We start from the raw sequence: 21,508 nt of genomic DNA, 5'->3' as shown, positions 1-21,508 counted from the left end.
GTATTCTCAGTGGTTTGTACAGTAAAGGCTGTATTAGTATAATACTCTATAGAACAGCACTTCCTGTCAGTTATTAATGGTTGTTAACACAGGGTTGTAATGAGGGGAGAAGTTGAGGTAAAGAGGTACTTGTTGAACCAGCCATAGAAGGTTGTTTCAATGCAAAGTACATGAACTACACATAATGGGAGAGGCCCTTCAGTCAAGGTGGTGAGAGATGGTTGTGTACAGTACCGACTTTTCAATGTGTGTGTGTGTGCTCAAGCATGTGCGTGTCTAAGCGTGTGTACGCGCTTGTTTCACTCACAGGGTTCGCAGAAGGTGCTTAAAGTACTTGAATTTGGCACTCTGAAATTAAAGTACTGGAATACCTTGAAAATCAGACATTTTCTCAAGTTGGTACTTAAAGTACTTGAATTCAAATGATAGGAGAACAGAAAATTATCAAATATGTTAATCTGAAAAATATTTGAAAAATGTATTGGTCTTGCAAATTAATTTCCAGGTAGACTACAGAGTCTTATTCCTCACGTGTTTCGCGCTCTGGTTGCCAGGCAAGCTCGCTCATTCCACCCACACTACCACTCAGCCAGGCAGGTATAGAACTGACTGATTAGGCGCCGCCAAACGTCACATTAATAGCTAAAATGCCGGGCAATTTTCAATCCTGCCTGGCAGGATATGGATATTTATGAATGGGTTTTGCCAGACCCAACCAGGGATGTAGTGGAGGGTAAACGCTGTTTACCCACCTTTTACATTTGTGAAATAGCGTTTACTCACCTTTTTTATTTTGTTAATGATCATTTACGCACTTAATATTGCGTTCCCAGCATTGATCAACGCTCAGAAGGCTTCTTGATCTGAGTTCTAATAGCGCCTACCTCTGCGAACGAGTGGAATCATGAATGATTCATGTATGCTCGTTATGTTCGCCTGCTCCTTCGTATTTGCCTTGTTAGCTGCGATTTCATTCACCACTCTGTCCAACGGTCAACTCCACCACGACATAGGCCGACAGGTGAAACAAACTACTTCAGGCCAGACCTACAGTGGCAAGTGGCAGAGAGACTATGGCTGACAGTGAGATTTAAAAGAAAATCCCTCGACTCCTGCCATTTTCAACAGACCCCCCCCCACCCAAAAAAAATAAAAAATAAAATAAAAATAGTAGGTGATACTTCATTTGGATGTCTAGCTAGATAGGTAGCTCAAGGGCTCTGGCTGTTAGCCAGATAGATAGCTATAACTAGCTCGCTAGTAGGATGAAGTTACAAGCTAACGTTGAACGGAGCCTGATCTCAGCAGGAGCAGTTGACTGAAATTAATCTAGCTATAATCAAAAGATGGGCTACTATAAGTTCTCATAACAAAATAGCTTTTCTTTACAGAGAGTAGTGAGGCCGACAGGCAGAGAGGTTAGTAGTACAGTGGTTCCCAAACTGGGGGTTGGGGACCCATGTGGGGTCCCCTAAAATTTAAATAGGGTCCCTTGAGAGAATCTTTAATCTTATCAAACACATTCATAACTTGTTTCTCTTCAAATTATTATAGAATACAACATTTTTGATTCAACTAAGGGCCTTTTACACTGTTATAATTCACTTTCATGTCATTATGTTCTGGGACAGCCTGTGGGAGCTGAAACGTAGTGAAATATAAAGACAATTTAATATTATTAGCATGTACACTGAACAAAAATATAATGCAACATGCAACAATTTCAAAGATTTTACTGAGTTACAGTTCATATAAGGAAATCAGTCAACATCATCAGTACTGACTTACCGCTCCTGTATGTAATAGAACTTGTAAGGTAGTGATGAATAGTAAGTTAGTTGGGTTTTTTCATGAGGTTGTGACGATATACTGCCATCTGGTGGCGACTAGAAACAATTGCATAATAGGAACTATTACAAATTGATGGCCTTGAAAATCAATATTAGTGCTTGAAAAAGTTCTTGAAAGTCCTTGAATTTAACTTACCACTGTCTGTACGAACCCTGCACTCATCTGTAGGACTGATGTTGACTACCAGAATAACTGGCTTTCTGTTGTTAGTCCTTATAATCATGTAATTACAACTTTAAGTGGATGGACATGACTTATGCTAATATCCACATTAAGACAGTAATGTTATGTGGGATCTGGTACACAAACTGTCTTAAGGGACAATGTTTAGCCTAACCAAGACCAGCAGAACAATAATATGTTACCATTTTGGGTATACAGGCCAGAAAGTGAGGACAACTCACTTCTCTCCAGCATGTGTATTTGGCCCGAGCAGGCCGGGGTGGGGGAAGAGGAGTAGGAGGACAGATCGAGGAACATTCAGATCTATGTTTGTCACCCATGGCAGCGTTGGCCAAGCACAAAGGGCCTAAAGCCTCCCAGACTCTCTGCTTTGTCCTGGTCCACTGAGCCAAGCTACGGTGTCGGGAGTCAGACTCAGCCCGCCACTGGCCCGGCCCACAGACTGGCCGTGTGTCCGTGCATGTTAATGTGTGAGGGGGTATATCGTGAAACCCCCGCCTTGAAGATGACCCCTAGGATGTATTCTGCTTTATACCTCTGGTACTGAGACTTCCTTGTGTTAGCAGCATGCAACATTAGCACTGTGCTTTGATTGTGGTGCCCATAATATAGGCTAGTGAAGTCCTATAATTTCAATATGTAATGTATCCTAATTATAGTCCCTGCAGTAGTTCAAATTTCCTTTTCAAAGTGAATCTCTATAAAGTCTTGCCTCTTTAGCATAGCCTACGTGGTTGACCCTCTTTCAGAACTGAAGGCGATTCCTTTCTGAGGCAGGCAGCACTAAGCATAGCCTACACTTAAACTGAACTTGCCCAGAAATAGACTGTCTCCCACCACTGCATTGCTGGAAGACCTCGGTTATCTATAACATGACCTCTGAGGAGTCAGCGCATTCTGCCAGTCCCAGACACATCCACCCCAATGGGAAAACCCTGCGACTGCGGAGCCTCCCGGCCCCCATGTGAACATGTTTATGGCACAGAATGGAGACCCTCCTACTCTTGTTGGTTTGCACTTAGAAAGCAAGCGAAACAAATTGAGGGTAATTATACAGTACATTGGTTGGCATGTGTACACCACACCCATGCAAACCTGTTGCTCACTTTCTCCCAGTTTTTCTTTGTCTTTTTCACGCCCTCCCTCTCTTCTGTCATTCTCTTTCTCTCTCTCCGTCCCTCCCTCCCCTCTTTCTCTCTCTCCGTCCCTCCCTCCCCTCTTTCTCTCTCTCCGTCCCTCCCGCCCCTCTCTTAAGTAAAGTGACCATAAGTAGCTCTGCGTATGTAGCAGAAATAATATTAGTATTACTCTCTATTAGCCTATCCACTTATAGCTGAGGTGGCAACATATATTATGTTGTCAGACTGGCAGCCTAACCGGTGATAATCTTTTAAACATAAATAGGTTTCTGTCCGTGAATAGCGCTCTATGCTTGTTTTAGCAACTGTCTGTCACACTGTCACCTCTATATTTACAGTATGCGAATCTCTTATTTTTCCTTAGAATAGCCTAGTTCAGGCATGAGCGACTTTGATGGAGGTGGGGGACACAGAAAATCTGAACTCATGAGGGGCCGCAGTGGCTAGCGATATCCATACCACACATGCAGTCAGAGCCGGCCCTAGCCTTTTGGGGGCCCTAAGCTAAAATTATGTTGCTTTTAAAGCAAGTTTACTGCAATTCTACTCATTTTGCCATGGGGTGGAGAGAAGATTTTGCAATTTTATAACAAATTTCATGCAATTCTACTCATTTTGCCATGGGGCGGAGTGAAGATTTGGCAATTTTATAACAAATTTCATGCAATTCTACTCATTTTGCCATGGGGTGGAGAGAAGATTTTGCAATTTTATAACAAATTTCATGCAATTCTACTCTTTTTGCCATGGGGCGGAGAGAAGATTTTGCAATTTTATAACACATTTCATGCAATTCTACTCATTTCGCCATGGGGCGGAGAGAAGATTTTGCAATTTTATAACAAATTTCATGCAATTCTACTCATTTCGCCAAAGGGTGCAGAGAATATTTAGCAATTTTATAACAAATTTCATGCAATTCTACTCATTTTGCCATGGGGCGGAGAGAAGATTTTGCAATTTTATAACAAATTTCATGCAATTCTACTCATTTTGGCAATGGGCGGAGAGAAAAATGTGCAGTTTTACAGCTAATTTCCTGCAATTCTACACATTTTGCCATAGGATAGAGAGAAGTTTTTGCCAATTTTAATATGATATCTGAGTGAGACTGACTAACAAAATCAATGGGGGCCCCCTGGCCAGTAATTTGACCTGGATCACTACAAGTTATGATAGCTGGCCGCTAGACTAATTTACCAATCTAACCAATCTTTGCTGACATGGGCTAATTGAGTGACTGTCAGTGACTGACATAACAAGAGAAAAACTGCTGATGCACAACCACATTTTCGAAGCTGCACATTGTGTATTCTACTATTCTAACTCAACAGTAAGTTGTGACCACAACTGAATTTGTTTATTGATCTGTGGGCCGCCAGTTGCCCATTCCTGGTCTAGTTTAATATCATATGATTACTATACCATAACCATAAACACTCAGTTTCAGCTATCTGTAGTCATATAGTCACATATTGTCACACCCACACACAGTCTGACACTCGCATTAACCATGTCAATCAAAAACAATCTCTCCATGCAAATGAGTCCTGCCCACCTGTCCTGCTGCTTACACACTGGTAGCAACACACGCACACACTGTTGGAATCTGCATATGCATGATGTGTCAGTGGATGTGGTACATTTGCATCAGGTGGAACAGCTTTCTTGCCAGGATGAACCACAATGTCATGTTAAATGATAATTTCTGTGTATGCTATGCATTGTAAAGAAAAGTATATTCTTTAGTAACATGAAGCAAGTATTCTTTAATCTTCGTTCACTTCCGACTATTTCCACTGAACTTCCACTTGAATGTTTAGGCTGTCTCGTTGCCTTGAAAGCAGCTTCACATGGGGCTCTTTTTCTCCTTCCTGTCTGCATTTTCTGGGCCTAGCTTTTGTGTGAAGGCCTCATTGGTTGGCCCACTGTTGACACAAAGATGGGAGTCCTCTGTCAACACAGCACGGTTGAATGCAGGTGGATCCCAAGCTTGATGTCCTAAAGGGCCTGGGGGAGCAGGGGCTGGGGGTGCGGGGGGGTGGGGGTGCGACGGGTAGGCGTAGGGGTGGAGGGGTGGGGGTGGAGGGGCGGGGGGGGGGGGGTGCGGGGGGTGGGGGTGGAGGGGCGGGTGGGGGTGGAGGGAGGTAGGGTTGTTTTTCTTTCGTCTCTCCATGTCATTTTAATCAGATTGTGATGGTCATTGGGTGAGTTGCAGCTGATTGACATACCTGAGTTTGTTACTAGTGTATAAAGTTTAGTTTTCTATTAAACTGTTATTACGTTGTTACACTTTATACAACTTGCAATGTCTGTTTTTTATTTTTATTTTTGTAGGCTATATGGTCCAATACTTTGTTTATTATCTGAAAACGGTATTGATAATGACAACAACCTGGTGATCATGTCTTGTTGTCATGTCATGAGAAACTTCACTTGTTGTTCCAGGATCCACCACTGTCATGTGTTGTAAGATGCTTAGGCTGCCATAACTCTGTGATTAGTTAAGGCTAGTGTGTGTGTGTGCGCACGCTTGTATTTTCCCTTTGTTGACAGCTAGAAAACAGCCCCTGTGCTCCGACAGTTCCCTCTCCAGCCAGAGTGCAGCACCAGGCCAGGCAGGCTGAACACTGCTTTACTGCTTCCTGTAGGTCAGAGGTCACAGAACAGTCCACCCTGGCCTGTGATTATTAGGGGTGCCCATCTCATCTCTTGTTGTCAACAAGGGGAAAAGAGAGGGAGAAATACAGCTGAAGTTGTCCATAGTCACCAAGGATATCTTATCCTCCCCAAATTCTGATCTTTAAGTGAGAGCTCACTTGAAGCCACAATCCTGAGTTAGTTTTTCAGTCTAACTTTATTGTAGTGTTGTCCCGTGTGGCTCAATTGGTAGAGCATGGCACTTGCAACGCCAGGGTTGTGGGTTCGATTTCCACAGGGGACCAGTACGAACAAATATGAAAATGTATGCACTCACTGCTGTAAGTTGCTCTGGATAAGAGCGTCTGCAAAATAACTAAAATGTAAAAATGTTGAAGTCCAGGACTCACAGTGTCTGCCTCAAATGAATGGGGAGAGATGGGACCGTTTCATTTCATAACTTTGAGGGAAACCAGTTAACTGACCTAAGGTCATCGTCCTACCCTGGCTTGCATGCTAATGCACAGACAGACAGGAAGTGCCCCTCAGCGCTGGTCTGGGTTCAGTTACAGTTTGCTCTGCTCTGTAATTAAGGGGTAAATCCTAACTTCCACTTAAGTTACATTTTCACTTTTTAAGTAGACGTTAGGATTGATCCCTAAGCAGGCCTAAAGGGTGAGGATTGGCCATCTGATCCTGAACCTGTAGTTAAAGGGAGGTTCCATCTGGGATGCGTGCTTCACGGCACTAAACCTCCATGTGTGGGTTCCGTATTTCCTTGGCAACCTTTATTTCTATGGCAACAGGATAAACACCATCCTCTCGGAGCTCTGGAGTGATATATTTTGGAGAAAGTTGTAGATTGGTGACATTTTAATATCAGAGAACAGATACAGTATATATCGCTATTTCAGGGTAATTTTCTTAAACGCTAGTGTAAATTGCAATGTCATTATTGAGGCTTGTAATGACAGTTATTCTTCGTCTCTCCGATTGACTAATGGCACGTTCTGTGTCGAAACAACAGGCAGGTTTCTGTCCTCCTCTCTGCATTCTTCCTCTCCTTTCCAGGACCACCTTTAGGGAAAAGAGAAAGAGACTTTGGTTTCCTGCTTTCCTCAGAGAGAGAGGCGTGTTCTTACCTGTTGGGGATTATAGATTGAGCATGGCCGTTACGTTTGGGATGTGTTACCAAAACAATGTCAGTGTACTAGTGGTGGTGAAGGAAGGATGAAGAGGAATTGGTCCATACATTGTTGTTATAGGGGGGGATACGGTCTATACATTGTTGTTGTAGGGGGGGGGGATACGGTCTATACATTGTTGTTATAGGGGGGGATACGGTCTATACATTGTTGTTATAGGGGGGGATACGGTCTATACATTGTTGTTGTAGGGGGGGATACGGTCTATACATTGTTGTTATAGGGGGGGATACGGTCTATACATTGTTGTTATAGGGGGGGGGATACGGTCTATACATTGTTGTTGTAGGGGGGGGGGGGGTACGGTCTATACATTGTTGTTGTAGGGGGGGGGTACGGTCTATACATTGTTGTTGTAGGGGGGGGGATACGGTCTATACGTTGTTGTTGTAGGGGGGGATACGGTCTATACATTGTTGTTATAGGGGGGGATACGGTCTATACATTGTTGTTATAGGGGGGGATACGGTCTATACATTGTTGTTATAGGGGGGGATACGGTCTATACATTGTTGTTATAGGGGGGGGGGGGGATACGGTCTATACATTGTTGTTGTAGGGGGGGATACGGTCTATACATTGTTGTTATAGGGGGGGATACGGTCTATACATTGTTGTTATAGGGGGGGATACGGTCTATACATTGTTGTTGTAGGGGGGGGGGGGGGGGTACGGTCTATACATTGTTGTTGTAGGGGGGGATACGGTCTATACATTGTTGTTATAGGGGGGGATACGGTCTATACATTGTTGTTGGGGGGGGGGGGGGGTACGGTCTATACATTGTTGTTGTAGGGGGGGATACGGTCCATACATTGTTGTTATGGGGGGGGGGGGGATACGGTCTATACATTGTTGTTATAGGGGGGGATACGGTCTATACATTGTTGTTGTGGGGGGGGATACGGTCTATACATTGTTGTTGTAGGGGGGGGGGGGGGGGTACGGTCTATACATTGTTGTTGTAGGGGGGGATACGGTCCATACATTGTTGTTATAGGGGGGGGGGGGATACGGTCTATACATTGTTGTTATAGGGGGGGATACGGTCTATACATTGTTGTTGTAGGGGGGGGGGGTACGGTCTATACATTGTTGTTGTAGGGGGGGGGGGGGGGTGTACGGTCTATACATTGTTGTTGTAGGGGGGGATACGGTCTATACATTGTTGTTGTAGGGGGGGGATACGGTCTATACATTGTTGTTGTAGGGGGGGGGATACGGTCTATACATTGTTGTTGAGGGGGGGGATACGGTCTATACATTGTTGTTATAGGGGGGGATACGGTCTATACATTGTTGTTGTAGGGGGGGTTGGATACGGTCTATACATTGTTGTTGTAGGGGGGGGATACGGTCTATACATTGTTGTTGTAGGGGGGGGATACGGTCTATACATTGTTGTTGTAGGGGGGGGGGGATACGGTCTATACATTGTTGTTGTAGGGGGGGGGGGGGGATACGGTCTATACATTGTTGTTGTAGGGGGGGATACGGTCTATACATTGTTGTTGTAGGGGGGGGATACGGTCTATACATTGTTGTTGTAGGGGGGGGATACGGTCTATACATTGTTGTTGTGGGGGGGGGGGGGGGGATACGGTCTATACATTGTTGTTGTGGGGGTGGGGGGGGGGGGATACGGTCTATACATTCTTGTTGTAGGGGGTGGATACGGTCTATACATTGTTGTTGTAGGGGGGGGATACGGTCTATACATTGTTGTTGTAGGGGGGGGATACGGTCTATACATTGTTGTTGTAGGGGGGGGGGGGGATACGGTCTATACATTGTTGTTGTAGGGGGGGGATACGGTCTATACATTGTTGTTGTAGAGGGGGGGGATACGGTCTATACATTGTTGTTGTAGGGGGGGATACGGTCTATACATTGTTGTTGTGGGGGGGGGGGGGATACGGTCTATACATTGTTGTTGTAGGGGGGGGATACGGTCTATATATTGTTGTTGTAGGGGGGGATACGGTCTATACATTGTTGTTGTAGGGGGGGATACGGTCTATACATTGTTGTTGTAGGGGGGGGATACGGTCTATACATTGTTGTTGTAGGGGGGGGATACGGTCTATACATTGTTGTTGTAGGGGGGGGGATACGGTCTATACATTGTTGTTGTAGGGGGGGGATACGGTCTATACATTGTTGTTGTAGGGGGGGGGGATACGGTCTATACATTGTTGTTGTAGGGGGGGATACGGTCTATACATTGTTGTTGTAGGGGGGGATACGGTCTATACATTGTTGTTGTAGGGGGGGATACAGTCTATACATTGTTGTTGTAGGGGGGGATACGGTCTATACATTGTTGTTGTAGGGGGGGGATACGGTCTATACATTGTTGTTGTAGGGGGGGGGGGATACGGTCTATACATTGTTGTTGTGTCATAGGGGGGGATACGGTCTATACATTGTTGTTGTAGGGAGGGATACAGTCTATACATTGTTGTTGTGTCATAGGGGGGGATACGGTCCATAGGATAATTTTTCCCTTTTGTATTATATCACAGGCAGGCCATTAAGACCTTTCACTAACTGAAATCTGCCACTACTATTCTGTCCCCTTGTTGTTGCTTCCAAATGTCACTCATCAAGACATACTTACTCAAGTATACTCATAATCAAGTAGATTAGATTAGAGCCACGCTAAAGATGCCTCTAAAGGATGATGCCGGGGAGGATGTCTGTCTCCTGTCTCCCTCTGGTTGGCGTCACTTAGGCTCTGTCTCAAATGGCACCCTATTCCCTATATAGTGCACTACATTTGACGAGAGCCCATATGACGAGAGCCCTATGGGCCCTCGTCAAATGTAGTGCACTATATAGGGAATAGGGTGCCATTTGGGACACATCACTTAGACTGGTTTGGTGGCAGCATGATATCCTGCTGGGGTGGGATTATTCTATTAATGTCCACGTCCATTACCAGTCACGATGGCAACCTCTTCCCCGAAGAACCGTAGAGTAGGCCTACACTGCAGACACTGTCCTCCACAAACACAAATGAAGTCTTTTAAACTAAACGTTTAAACTGTGAAGGTGTAAATTGAGCACTGTTATTGGTAAACAATAGTTAGGATTGACCAGAGCTCAGTTTCAGGAACCCCAGTTTCAGGAATCCCAGTTGCCCTCCATAGTGGATAAATACGACATGGCTGCAGGTCTTTGTCCAGGATCAAAGCTCTAGTGATAGTACACATACTGGCACAGTCTCATACATATGGGTGTGGGCGCGCAAGCACGTGTTCGTGTGAGAGACATACAGTAGAGCTCCTCAGAGCCCCATCCGACAGTTTTCTGTCTAAGTGTAGAGGTGTATCTGAAGGTGTCTGTCGTAGTAACCGTAATCTGGGTGTTGGAAGAGAAAGCTGACAGCTCATGGAGCTAACCAGATTGCTTCTGTACCCTTTGAGTCTGTAGTTACAAACACATGTGATGAACACTCTAGCCTAGGCCCGCTGTGCCTCTTGATTGGCCTCCTTGCACACCATATTGCATTTCTCTCTTCCCTAACGGCCACATTTTTTTTACTGGACTGCCCTTATGCAACGTCGGTGCTGAGTTTCGCATGAGTTTGAAGGTTTCTTCTGCCTTCTTTCCCCCCTTTGAACAGCTTCCAGCTCGCTCTGCAGAAAATGTGGTTAAAGAAGCTTCTCACCCCCACCTCTCCTCCCTCTATCTTCTCCCTCGATGCGCACAGCCTTTAATGATTTATGGAGAGAGTGTTGTGGAGCTGGAGCGGTGGTGGTGGTGGTGGGTGGAACAGACAACAGGTTGGGGCGTGTTCAGTACTTCAACCAGACTTGTAAACGTTTTGGGTTGAGAAAATGACCTCACTTTGGCTGCAAAGCTGAATGTTAAATAGCTGGTTTCTGAGCGTTTTGTGTGATGAGCTTAATCGCTCTGATAAAAAGCAGTTGCCTTGAGGGGGTCCGCAGAGAATTTCCCCACTGTTTTTTAAAGAAAGAATGTAACAAAAAATCTAGCGTGAATATAGTCTCTCACTGACAGGTAGTGATGGAGAAAAATAAGCTAGTTACATATCGCAATATTATTTTGGGGCGATATTTTATATATACTTTGACTCAGATTATTTTTGCTAGGTACCGTTAGCAAACGCTAGTCGGCTGTACCTGCGCCAAAACTCCTGTATTATTTATCCTATAGCTTGTTCTCCATCTTCTTTTTAAATAGTGAGCCAACATGTTTTCAGAACTTTTATTACCATGACTGATCAAAACTAATTGTTATAATGTTCTCTCTTGTCTCTGCAGTAGACATATAGTGAGCAATATGTTTGGAACATCAAATCGCAATAAAATTGCAGTATCGAATCGCAATACATATAGAATCGTGATAATCATAATACATATCGAATCGGCACCTAAGTATCGTGATAGTATCGTATTGTGAGGTCACCCCGCCAGAGTTTATTTTATAATTTTAGGCACATGCTACGAAGGCTCCAGAACAATGACGTTGTACACAATTGTGCACAATTTTCTGGACCCGTTTTGGCTCGTGAGCACTACTTTCAAAACTAATGGCTGAAATTATACAAAACCTTTATAACCTTTAATAGAGGGCAGCTCGTTCACTTTAATTCACTGGTTTTAAAATAAATTTTGTATACCTTTTTATACATGTACATTATTCAAGTATATCAGTATTTAATTCTATGTTGAAACCCTGAAGAATTCATTAAAAAAATACAAAAGACATTAGCCTAGAGGTGTTAAAAAAATCAACTTTTCTCTATCTTGCCGCCTCAACCCAAACTGAGACGGCTCATTGTACATGGGAGGGGATAGGGGGATCACAGCAGATTTGGGAGAGACCATGTGCCCTGGGGAGAGAGGGGTGGAGAACGAGGTTTTGAAACAGTAGGATTACATGGCAAATTGGTATGTTAAACTGCCTGAAACAAAGGCATCCCTTGTGGTAATGGAATAGGATTAGCTCTCTAGAGTGTGCAGGAAATCTTCAATTGGCAGAAAGGGGTTGTTCTGAGACTGGCATGTCAGCAAATGGATTTCATTCGGTGCTTGACACCTGTGTGCTTAATACATTATGACAGCCTTAAATGACAAGGAGGAACGAATTAGAGGATAAAGGGTTAACGTGTTGGTTCCTTTTTCTCTCTTCCACTACCAAAACAAAAGAGGATTAAACATAAAAGCTTTTTATTTTAAATTGTTTGTTTATTTTTGTATTACATCATGTCACAGAAACAGATTTTGAGAGAATTTAAGGCTAGGCCTATGTTACTGTTGCTAGTGTTACTGTTGCTAGTGTTGCTATTGGTGGGGGAAATGTTTTATATACAGTTACATATCGTAATATTATTTTTGGACGATATTATATAGATATTTGACTCCAAGCATCGATTTGTAAATAAGTATTTATATTCTACTGTAGGTACTGTTAGCCAGCGCTAGCTGGCTGTACCTGTGCTAAAACTCCAGTATTTTTCATCTAATAGCTTGTTCTCCATCTTTTTAAATGGTGAGCCAACCTGTTTTCAGCACTTTTATTTCCATGACTGATCAAAACTCATTTTCTCATGCTCTCTTGTCTCTCTGCAGCAGACATACACTGAGTGTACAAAACATTAAGAACATCTACTCTTTCCATGACAGACTGACCAGGTGAATCCAGGTGAAAGCTATGATCCCTTATTGATGTAACTTGTTAAATCCACTTCATTTAGTGTAGATGAAGGGGAGGAGACAGGTTAAAGAAGGATTTTTAAGCCTTGAGACATGGATTCTGTATGTGTCCCATTCAGAGAGTGAATGGGCAAGACAAAAGATTTATAATGCCTTTGGTATGTATTCAGACCCATTGACTTTTAACAAATTTTGTTACTTTACAGCCTTATTCTAAAATGGATTAAATACTTGTTTTCCCTCCGCAATCTACACACAATACCCCGTAATGACAAAGCGAAAACAATTTTTTGCAAATGTATTAAAATAAAAAATCAGAAATACCTTATTTACGTAAATATTCAGACCCTTTGCTATGACACTGAAAATTGAACTCAGGTGCATCCTGTTTTCATTGATCATCCTTGAGATGTTTCTACAACTTCATTGGAGTCCACCTGTGGTAAATCCAATTGATTGGACATGATTTGGAAAGGCACACACCTGTCTATATAAGGTCCCACAGTTGACAGTGCGTGTCAGAGCAAGAACCAAGCCATGAGGTCAATGGAATTGTCCGTAGAGCTCCGAGACAGGATTGTGTCGAGGCACAGATCTGGGGAAGGGTACCAAAAAATGTCTGCAACATTGAAGGTCCCCAAGAACACAATGGCCTCCATCATTCTTAAATGGAAGAAGTTTGGAACCACCAAGACTCTTCCTAGAGCTGGCCGCCCGGCCAAACAGAGCAATCTGGGTAGAAGGGCCTTGGTCAGGGAGGTGACCAAGAACCCGACTGTCACTCTGACAGAGCTCTAGAGTTCCTCTGTGGAGATGGGAGAATCTTCCAGAAGGACAACTATCTCTGCAGCACTCCACCAATCAGGCCTTTATGGTGGAGTGGCCAGACGGAAGCCACTCCTCAGTAAAAGGCACATGACAGCCCACTTGGAGTTTGTCAAAAGGCACCTAAAGACTGTCAGACCATGAGAAACAAGATTCTCTGGTCTGATGAAACCAAGATTGAACTCTTTGGCCTCAATGCCAAGCGTCACGTCTGGAGGAAACCTGGCACCATCCCTACGGTGAAGCATGGTGGTGGCAGCATCATGCTGTGGGGATGTTTTTCAGCGGCAGGGACTGGGAGACTAGTCAGGATCGAGGCAAAGATGAACGGAGCTAAGTACAGAGAGCTCCTTGATGTAAACCTGCTCCAGAGCACTCAGGACCTCAGACTGGGGCGAAGGTTCACCTTCCAACAGGACAACGACCCCAAGCACACAGCCAAGACAACGCAGGAGTGGCTTCGGGACACGTCTCTGAATGTCCTTGAGTGGCCCAGCCAGAGCCCTGACTTGAACCCGATCAAACATATCTGGAGAGATCTGAAAATAGCTGTGCAGCAACGCTCCCCATCCAACCTGACAGAGCTTGAGGATGTGCAGAGAGGAATGGGAGAAACTCCTCAAATACAGGTGTGCCAAGCTTGTAGCGTCATACCCAAGAAGATTTGAGGCAGTAATTGCTGCCAAAGGTGCTTCAACAAAGTATTGAGTAAAGGGTCTGAATACTAATGTAAATGTGATATTTCAGTTTTAAATTTTTAATACATTTGCAAAAAAATCTAAACCTGTTTTTGCTTTGTCATTATGGGGTATTGTGTGTAGATTGATAAGGGGAAAAAAACAATTTAATCTATTTTAGAATAAGGCTGTAATGTAACAAAATGTGGAAAAAGTAAAGGGGTCTGAATACTTTCGGAATGCACTGTAAGTGCATTTGAACGGGGTATGGTAGTAGGTGCCAGGCGCACAGGTTTGTGTCAAGAACTGCAACGCTGCTGGGTTTTTCACGCTCAACAGTTTCCTGTGTGTTGTCAAAAAATGGTGGTGGGGGGCACCTAAGGAACGTGATAATATGGTATTGTGAGGACCCTGATAATTCCCAGCCCTACCTGTTGCCCCCGCTCTTCTCTGCCATGTTGTCAGATATGGATGATTCTACGGAATGCTAATGCTTCTTTAAAATAGAGCTTACTCTGTTCATGTTTTATTTCAGAGTTGAATCAGCTCCTAGAATCAGAACCATTTCATTTCTCTGACCCACTGGTTGATGTTCTGCTGACCTTGTTTACCCCACAGTCTACTTCATGTGGGCTTATAAAATAGGAGTGTTTGGCATTGGTCTCGCAATCCATTATACCCCACCCCCGCCTTGTACCATGTCAAAACACTGCGTTACTGTTATCTAGCGGACATCCCATAACCTTCAGCAGGACTGCCCAACCCTGTTTCTGGAGAGCTACCGTCCTGTAGGTTTTTGCTCCAACCCTAATCTAGCACATCTGATTCTAATAATTAGCAGGTTGATAAGATGAATCAGGTTATTAACACCTTGAGGTTGGAGCGAAAACCTACAGGAGGGCAGCTCTCCAGGAACAGGGTTGGGCAACCCTGACCTACAGGCAGGACTTATCTCTTCTCCCATCCCTCCGTCTCTCCATCCCTCCCTCCGTCCAGCAGGCTGTGTAATCCTGTAGCAGGTTTGGTCGTTGGTGGTAGCGGTGGGATCCAGTGTCACGCAGACACAATGAGTGCACTGTGCACCGACCACAACATTGTTCTCTGTGCCCGCAGGGGACAATACAGTCCTTATATTCACACAGGACAGGCAGGCAGGCAGGCCCACTGCCAGGTGCTTTTCTTAACCGTTAGTCTGACCGTAACAGCAGAGTTATTTTACCAGTGGAGTTGTGTACACTAAGAATAAACGTCTCCTGTTTGTGGAAAATGGCTGGCATGAAGATACAATATATTAGAAGCTGTTACAATATATTGTATACACTGTTTTAGACCTGGTTGGGAGTGGAGTGGTATGGCACATGTAAACACGGAGCTGTATGTATTTAGCTTCTATATCTTTAGCTCTCTTTTTCTGCCAATCACATCGTTTCTCTTGCCCTCTAGCACAGTCTCTCTTTCTCTCTTGCTTCCACATCAGGCTTAATAATCCAGGGCCAGATTTCAGTTGGCCAGCTATCAGGAGGGCATTAAAGTTTTTTCAGCATTGAAGCTTAGTGCATCTCTAGCTCACACTCGTACTCCACACACACACACACACACACACACACACACTCAGTCTCACACACACACACACTCAGTCTCACACACACATGGACATACACACACAAATACATAGTGCCATCAGTAAGTATTCATACCTATTTGACTCATTCCACATTTTGTTGTGTTACAGCCTGAATTAAAAATTGATTAAATTCATTTACACACAATACCCCATAATGACAAAGTGAAAACATATTTTTAGAAATTTTTGCAAATTTATTGAAAATGTAATACAGATATCTCATTTACTTAAGTATTCACATCCCTTTGCTATGACACTCCAAATTAAGCTCAGGTGCATCCAATTCCCATAATCATCCTTGAGAGGTCATTACAACTTGATTGGAGTCCACCTGTGGCCACCTGAAGTCGATTGTTTGGACATGATTTAGAAAGAAACACACCTGTCTAAATAAGGTCCATTAGTAGACAGTGTATGTCAGAGCAGAAACTATACCATGAAGACCAAGGAACTGTCTGTAGATCTCCGAGAATTGTGATGAGGTATATATCTGGGGAAGGGTATAAAACAATTTCTAGGGTGTTGAAAGTTTCCAAGAGAAATTGAAAAAATATGGAACTACCCAGACTCTGCCAAGAGCTGGCCATCCGACCAAACTGAGCAACCGGGCAAGAAGGACCTTGGTCAGGGAGGTGACCAAGAACCCAGTGACCACTGACAGAACTACAGAGTTCCTTGGCTGAGATGGGAGAACCTGCCAGAAGGACAACAGTCTCTACAGCACTTCACCAATCTGGGCTTTATGGGAGAGTGGCCAGATGGAAGCCACTCCAGAGAAAAAGGCACATGACTGCACACCTGGAGTGTGCAAAAAGGCACGTGAAAGATTGAGCGCGTAAGGCAAAAGATTATGTTGTCTGATGAGACAAAAATTGAACTCTTTGGCCTGAATGCAAAGTGCTATGTCTGGAGAAAACCAGGCACAGCTTATCACCCGTCTAACACCATCCCTACCGTGAAGCATGGTGGTGGCAGCATCATGCTATGGGGATAGTTTTCAGCAGCAGGGACTGGGAGACTGGTAAGGATAGAGGGAACAATGAATGGAGCCAAATACAGGCAAATCCTTGATGAGAACCTGCTTCAGAGTGCAAATGACCTTAGACTGGGGCAAAGATTTACGTTCCAACAGGACAATGACCCCAAGCATACAGCCAAAACAACACTGAAATGGCTTCAGAACAAGAATGTGAAAGTCCATGAGTGGCCAAGCCGAAGCCCAGACTTGAATCCCATTTGAAAATCTATGGGAAGACTTGAAGATTATGTTCACCGCCGCACCCCATCTAACTTAACAGAGTTTGAGAAAATCTGCAAGGAAGAATGGGAGACAATCCCCAAATCCAGATGTGCAAAGCTGATCCAGACATACCCAAGACGACTCAAACTGTAATCGCCGCCAAAAGCGCTTCTACAAAGTATTGAGTCAGGGGTGTGAATACTTATGTAAATGAGTGACTGTTACTGTAAGTATTCAGACCCTTTACTCAGTACTTTGTTGAAGCAAATTTGGCAGCGATTACAGCCTCAAGTCTTCTTGGGTATGACGCTACAAGCTTGGCACACCTGTATTTGGAGAGTTTCTCCCATTCTTCTCTGCAGATCCTCTCAAGCTCTGTCAGGTTGGATGTGGAGCGTCGCTGCACAGTTATTTTCAGGTCTCTCCAGAGATGTTCGAACGAGTTGAAGTCCGGGCTCTGGCTGGGCCACTCAAAGACATTCAGAGACTTGTCCCGAACCCACTCCTGCGTTGTCTTGGCTGTGTGCTTAGGGTCGTTGTCCTGTTGGAAGGTGAACCTTCGCCCCAGTCTGAGGTCCTGAGCGCTCTGGAGCAGGTTTTCATCAAGGAGCTCTCTGTACTTTGTTCCGTTAATCTTTCCCTCAATCCTGACTAGTCTCCCAGTTCCCGCTGCTGAAAAACATCCCCACAGCATGATGCTGCCACCACCATGCTTCACCATAGGGATGGTGCCAGGTTTCCTCCAGACGTGACGCTTGGCATTCAGGCCAAAGAGTTCAATCTTGGTTTCATCAGACCAGAGAATCTTGTTTCTCATAGTCTGAGAGTGTTTAGGTGCCTTTTGGCAAACTCGGACATGTACTGTCAACTGTGGGACCTTATATAGACAGGTGTGTGCCTTTCCAAATCATGTCCAATCAATTTAATTTTCCACAGGTGGACTCCAATCAAGTTGTAGAAACATCTCAAGGATGATCATTGGAAACAGGATGCACCTGAGCTCAATTTCAAGTCTCATAGCAAAGGGTCTGAATACTTGTGTTTTTAAAAACTTTGTCATAATGGGGTATTGTGTGTAGATTGATTAATATTTAATCAATTTTAGAATAAGGCTGTAACGTAACAATATGTGGAAAAAGTAAAGGGGTCTAAATACTTTCCGAATGCACTGTAGGTTAGGCCAATTACAGTATGTTTGTCTCTTGTTGATTGAGTGACATTGTTTCTCTCTATCTCCCTCTCTATCTCCACCAGGATTCGCCCTCAGCTGGCCCGGGAGAAGATCGAGGGATGTCACATCTGTACGTTTGTGACCCCGGGGGAACCCCAGGTGATGCTGGGTAAAGACAAGGCCTTTACGTACGACTACGTGTTCGACATGGACTCTTGTCAGGACAGCATCTATGCTAACTGCACTGAGAAGCTGATCGAGGGCTGCTTCGAAGGATACAACGCCACCATTTTTGCCTATGGCCAGGCAAGTCTCTACACAACCCTGTCTCAACCGACACCTCAACTGATCCCTGTTGATTGTTCTGACTTCATGGTGGTTTGGGCCTTTGGGGTGATATTTTAGAATAAAGTGTTGATATTTGGGTTTAAGGACACAACACTTGTGTATAGACCAGGGTTTTTCTTGGTCAGGTCAAATTACCAAGGAAAACTCTGGGCCCTAGCTATGCAGTAGGTTAAAGCAGTTGTTTGCACTGTGCCTGACATTGTAAGGCTGTTATTTGTGTAATGTAAAACTTATGTTTGATCACGAGTCAAATACTGAACTGGTATGATAATCCTGTGCGAGGTCCTGAAAACGAATTGACCCCTCCAATATTTTTTTAACTTTTTTTTATTCAATACTATTTAGCTCTTGGAGTGTTTGTATAGTTTTTATAAAAGGTTTCTGAGCTTATTGGTTTCTGTCATTGCAAGCCCTCACAAAGCTCTCCCAATCTATAGTAACACCTCTAAAGCACCCCCCTCTATCCCTCTCCATCTCCTTTCCTATTCAGCAGTTCTTACTACATTCCTAGTACGACTTTCTCAAGCAGTTTTTTCTCTTTGCCCCTGTCAGTCTGCACTACAACATGGAAATGTGTTGCAAGTTTGGCCTTCTCTCCCATTCTCCCCGGTTGCCTTGGCGGCTGAGCCTCTCTCTCACGGGGGCTTTCTAGAACTAAAGTCTGTTTGATGGGAGGGGGATTTCAATGGTGGTGGGGCTTAAGTGATGCAGTTAAGTAGGCCTACAAAACTCTTAAGATATTCATAAATGTTTTATGCGAACTCCTCTCTCCCCCATCTGTTCCCCACCACCACTGCTGCAGTGACTGGTGACCTACTTCTGGTCTGTCTCTCTTCCCTACTGTACAGTAGCTACAGTGGTTGGCCCTGGCTCTCGGTAGCCTGGTTCGGCCCAGCTCAGCTTGGCTCGTCTTATTTTTTCCCTGTGTTTTTACTCAGACTGTAGAGGACAATTGGTAGGGTATGTGTCTGTCTAGTCTGTGCTGGACTAATTCATCTTTAACACAATCCCAACAGTCTGACCAAGTCGGCAGAATCATGGGGTTCTTCTCACTTGGTTACAAGCACAGCAGATTGAAATGAAACTTCAATGAATTAATATCGTTATCTCCTTTCATCATACTTCTGTTTTCCTTCCTTCCTCACCCTCTCCCCCTTTCCCCTCTTTCCATTCCTGCTCCTCTCTCATCCTCCCCTCCTTATCTCCTCTCCTCCCCCCATCTTATTATCCTCCTGTTTCCTTCTCCTTGTTTTTCCTGTCCTCCTATAGACCGGGTCAGGTAAGACCTACACCATGGGGACAGGGTTTGATGTTAACATCGGGGAGGAGGAGCTGGGCATCATACCCCGGGCGGTCAGCCACCTCTTCAGGGGCATCGAGGAGCGCCAGCGGGCCGCTAAAGAGCAGGGACGACCTGTGCCTGAGTTCAAGATCAACGCTCAGTTCCTGGAGGTATGGACTACGCCGTCACAGAGGAGACACAGAGGAGACACAGAGGAGACACAGAGGAGACACAGAGGAGACACAGAGGAGACACAGAGGAGACACAGAGGAGACACAGAGAGACACAGAGGAGACACAGAGGAGACACAGAGGCAGATAATATTAGTATATGTAACATTCTACTTGGAAATATGTTATAGAGTGAGATTTTTTAAGAGATAGGGACAGGGACATAACCCCACTCTCAGACACAGAGGATTAGCTAAAATAATACATGAACAGCCATGTCAGGTTTACGTAGCCTATGTGTTGACACTTCACAATTTAACTAGCTCCATCTCTAGTCTCTCCTACATGACAGTTACTCAGACTGTTGACTGTGGACAGCTGTCAGAGGGCGGAAGCAGGGTTGTTAGGGTCACGGTTTGGGGTTAGCAAGGGTTAACATGGGAAGACTGCACAGTTGTTTGCTTGTCATACTGACAGAGGACTCATGGGGATAGACTGCATCTACTCTTTTTATGACAGAGTAATATATCTGTCATAGAAATAGAGTTAGTAGAAAGCATATGGCTGGAAAATCAACAGGATTTTTCTGAATCTACCCAATAATGTAAGAAATGAAAACACATATCCAATATGGCCGCCACTCCAGACTCCTCAGAACAGTGAATGGGAATGTCCAATCTAACAATACTAATCCCTCCATACCTTCTCCGCTATGCAATCTGGTTTCCGAGCTGGTCATGGTTGCACCTCAGCCACGCTCAAGGTCCTAAACGATATAATAACCGCAATTGATAAAAGACAGTACTGTGCAGCCGTCTTCATCGACCTGGCCAAGGCTTTTGACTCTGTCAATCACCGCATTCTTATTGGCAGACTAAATAGCCTTGGTTTCTCAACTGACTGCCTCGCCTGGTTCACCAACTACTTTTCAGATAGAGTTCAATGTGTCAAATCGGAGGGCCTGTTGTCTGGACCTATGGCAGTCTCTATGGGGGTGCCACAGGGTTCAATTCTCAGGCTGACTCTATTCTCTGTGTATATCAATGATGTCACTCTTGCTGCTGGTGACTCTCAGATCCACCTCTACGCAGACGACACCATTTTGTATACATCTGGCCCTTCATTGGACACTGTGTAAACAAACCTCCAAACGAGCTTCAATGCCATACAACACTCCTTCCGTGGCCTCCAACTGCTCTTAAACGCTAGTAAAACTAAATGCATGCTCTTCAATCGAACGCTGCTTGCACCCGCCCGCCTGACTAGAATCACTACTCTCGGCGGGTCTGACTTAGAATATGTGGACAACTACAAATACCTAGGTGTGTGGTTAGACCGTAAACTCTCCTTCCAGACTCACATTAAGCATCTCCAATCCAAAATTGAATCGGCTTCCTGTTTCGCAACAAAGCCTCCTTCACTCATGCTGCTAAACATGCCCTCCTAAAACGGACTATCCTACCGATCCT

At 44.4% G+C, this 21,508-nt stretch overlaps 1 protein-coding gene across 1 annotated transcript in view; it reads left to right on the top strand.

Moving 5' to 3' along the window:
* kif21a (kinesin family member 21A) overlaps window positions 1-21,508 on the top strand; it is a 59,524-nt gene that overhangs the window by 6,789 nt on the left and 31,227 nt on the right. Inside the window, exons 2-3 of the mRNA XM_084169339.1 lie at window positions 18,323-18,545; window positions 19,857-20,039. Of these exons, the coding sequence (XP_084025465.1) occupies window positions 18,323-18,545; window positions 19,857-20,039 (406 nt within the window). The remainder of the gene's footprint in view (window positions 1-18,322; window positions 18,546-19,856; window positions 20,040-21,508) is intronic.

The sequence above is a fragment of the Coregonus lavaretus genome, assembly GCF_964263955.1.
Source record: "Coregonus lavaretus genome assembly, chromosome: 9".
NCBI classification, from domain to species: domain Eukaryota; kingdom Metazoa; phylum Chordata; class Actinopteri; order Salmoniformes; family Salmonidae; genus Coregonus; species Coregonus lavaretus.
This window is presented reverse-complemented; position numbering and strand designations above follow the sequence as displayed.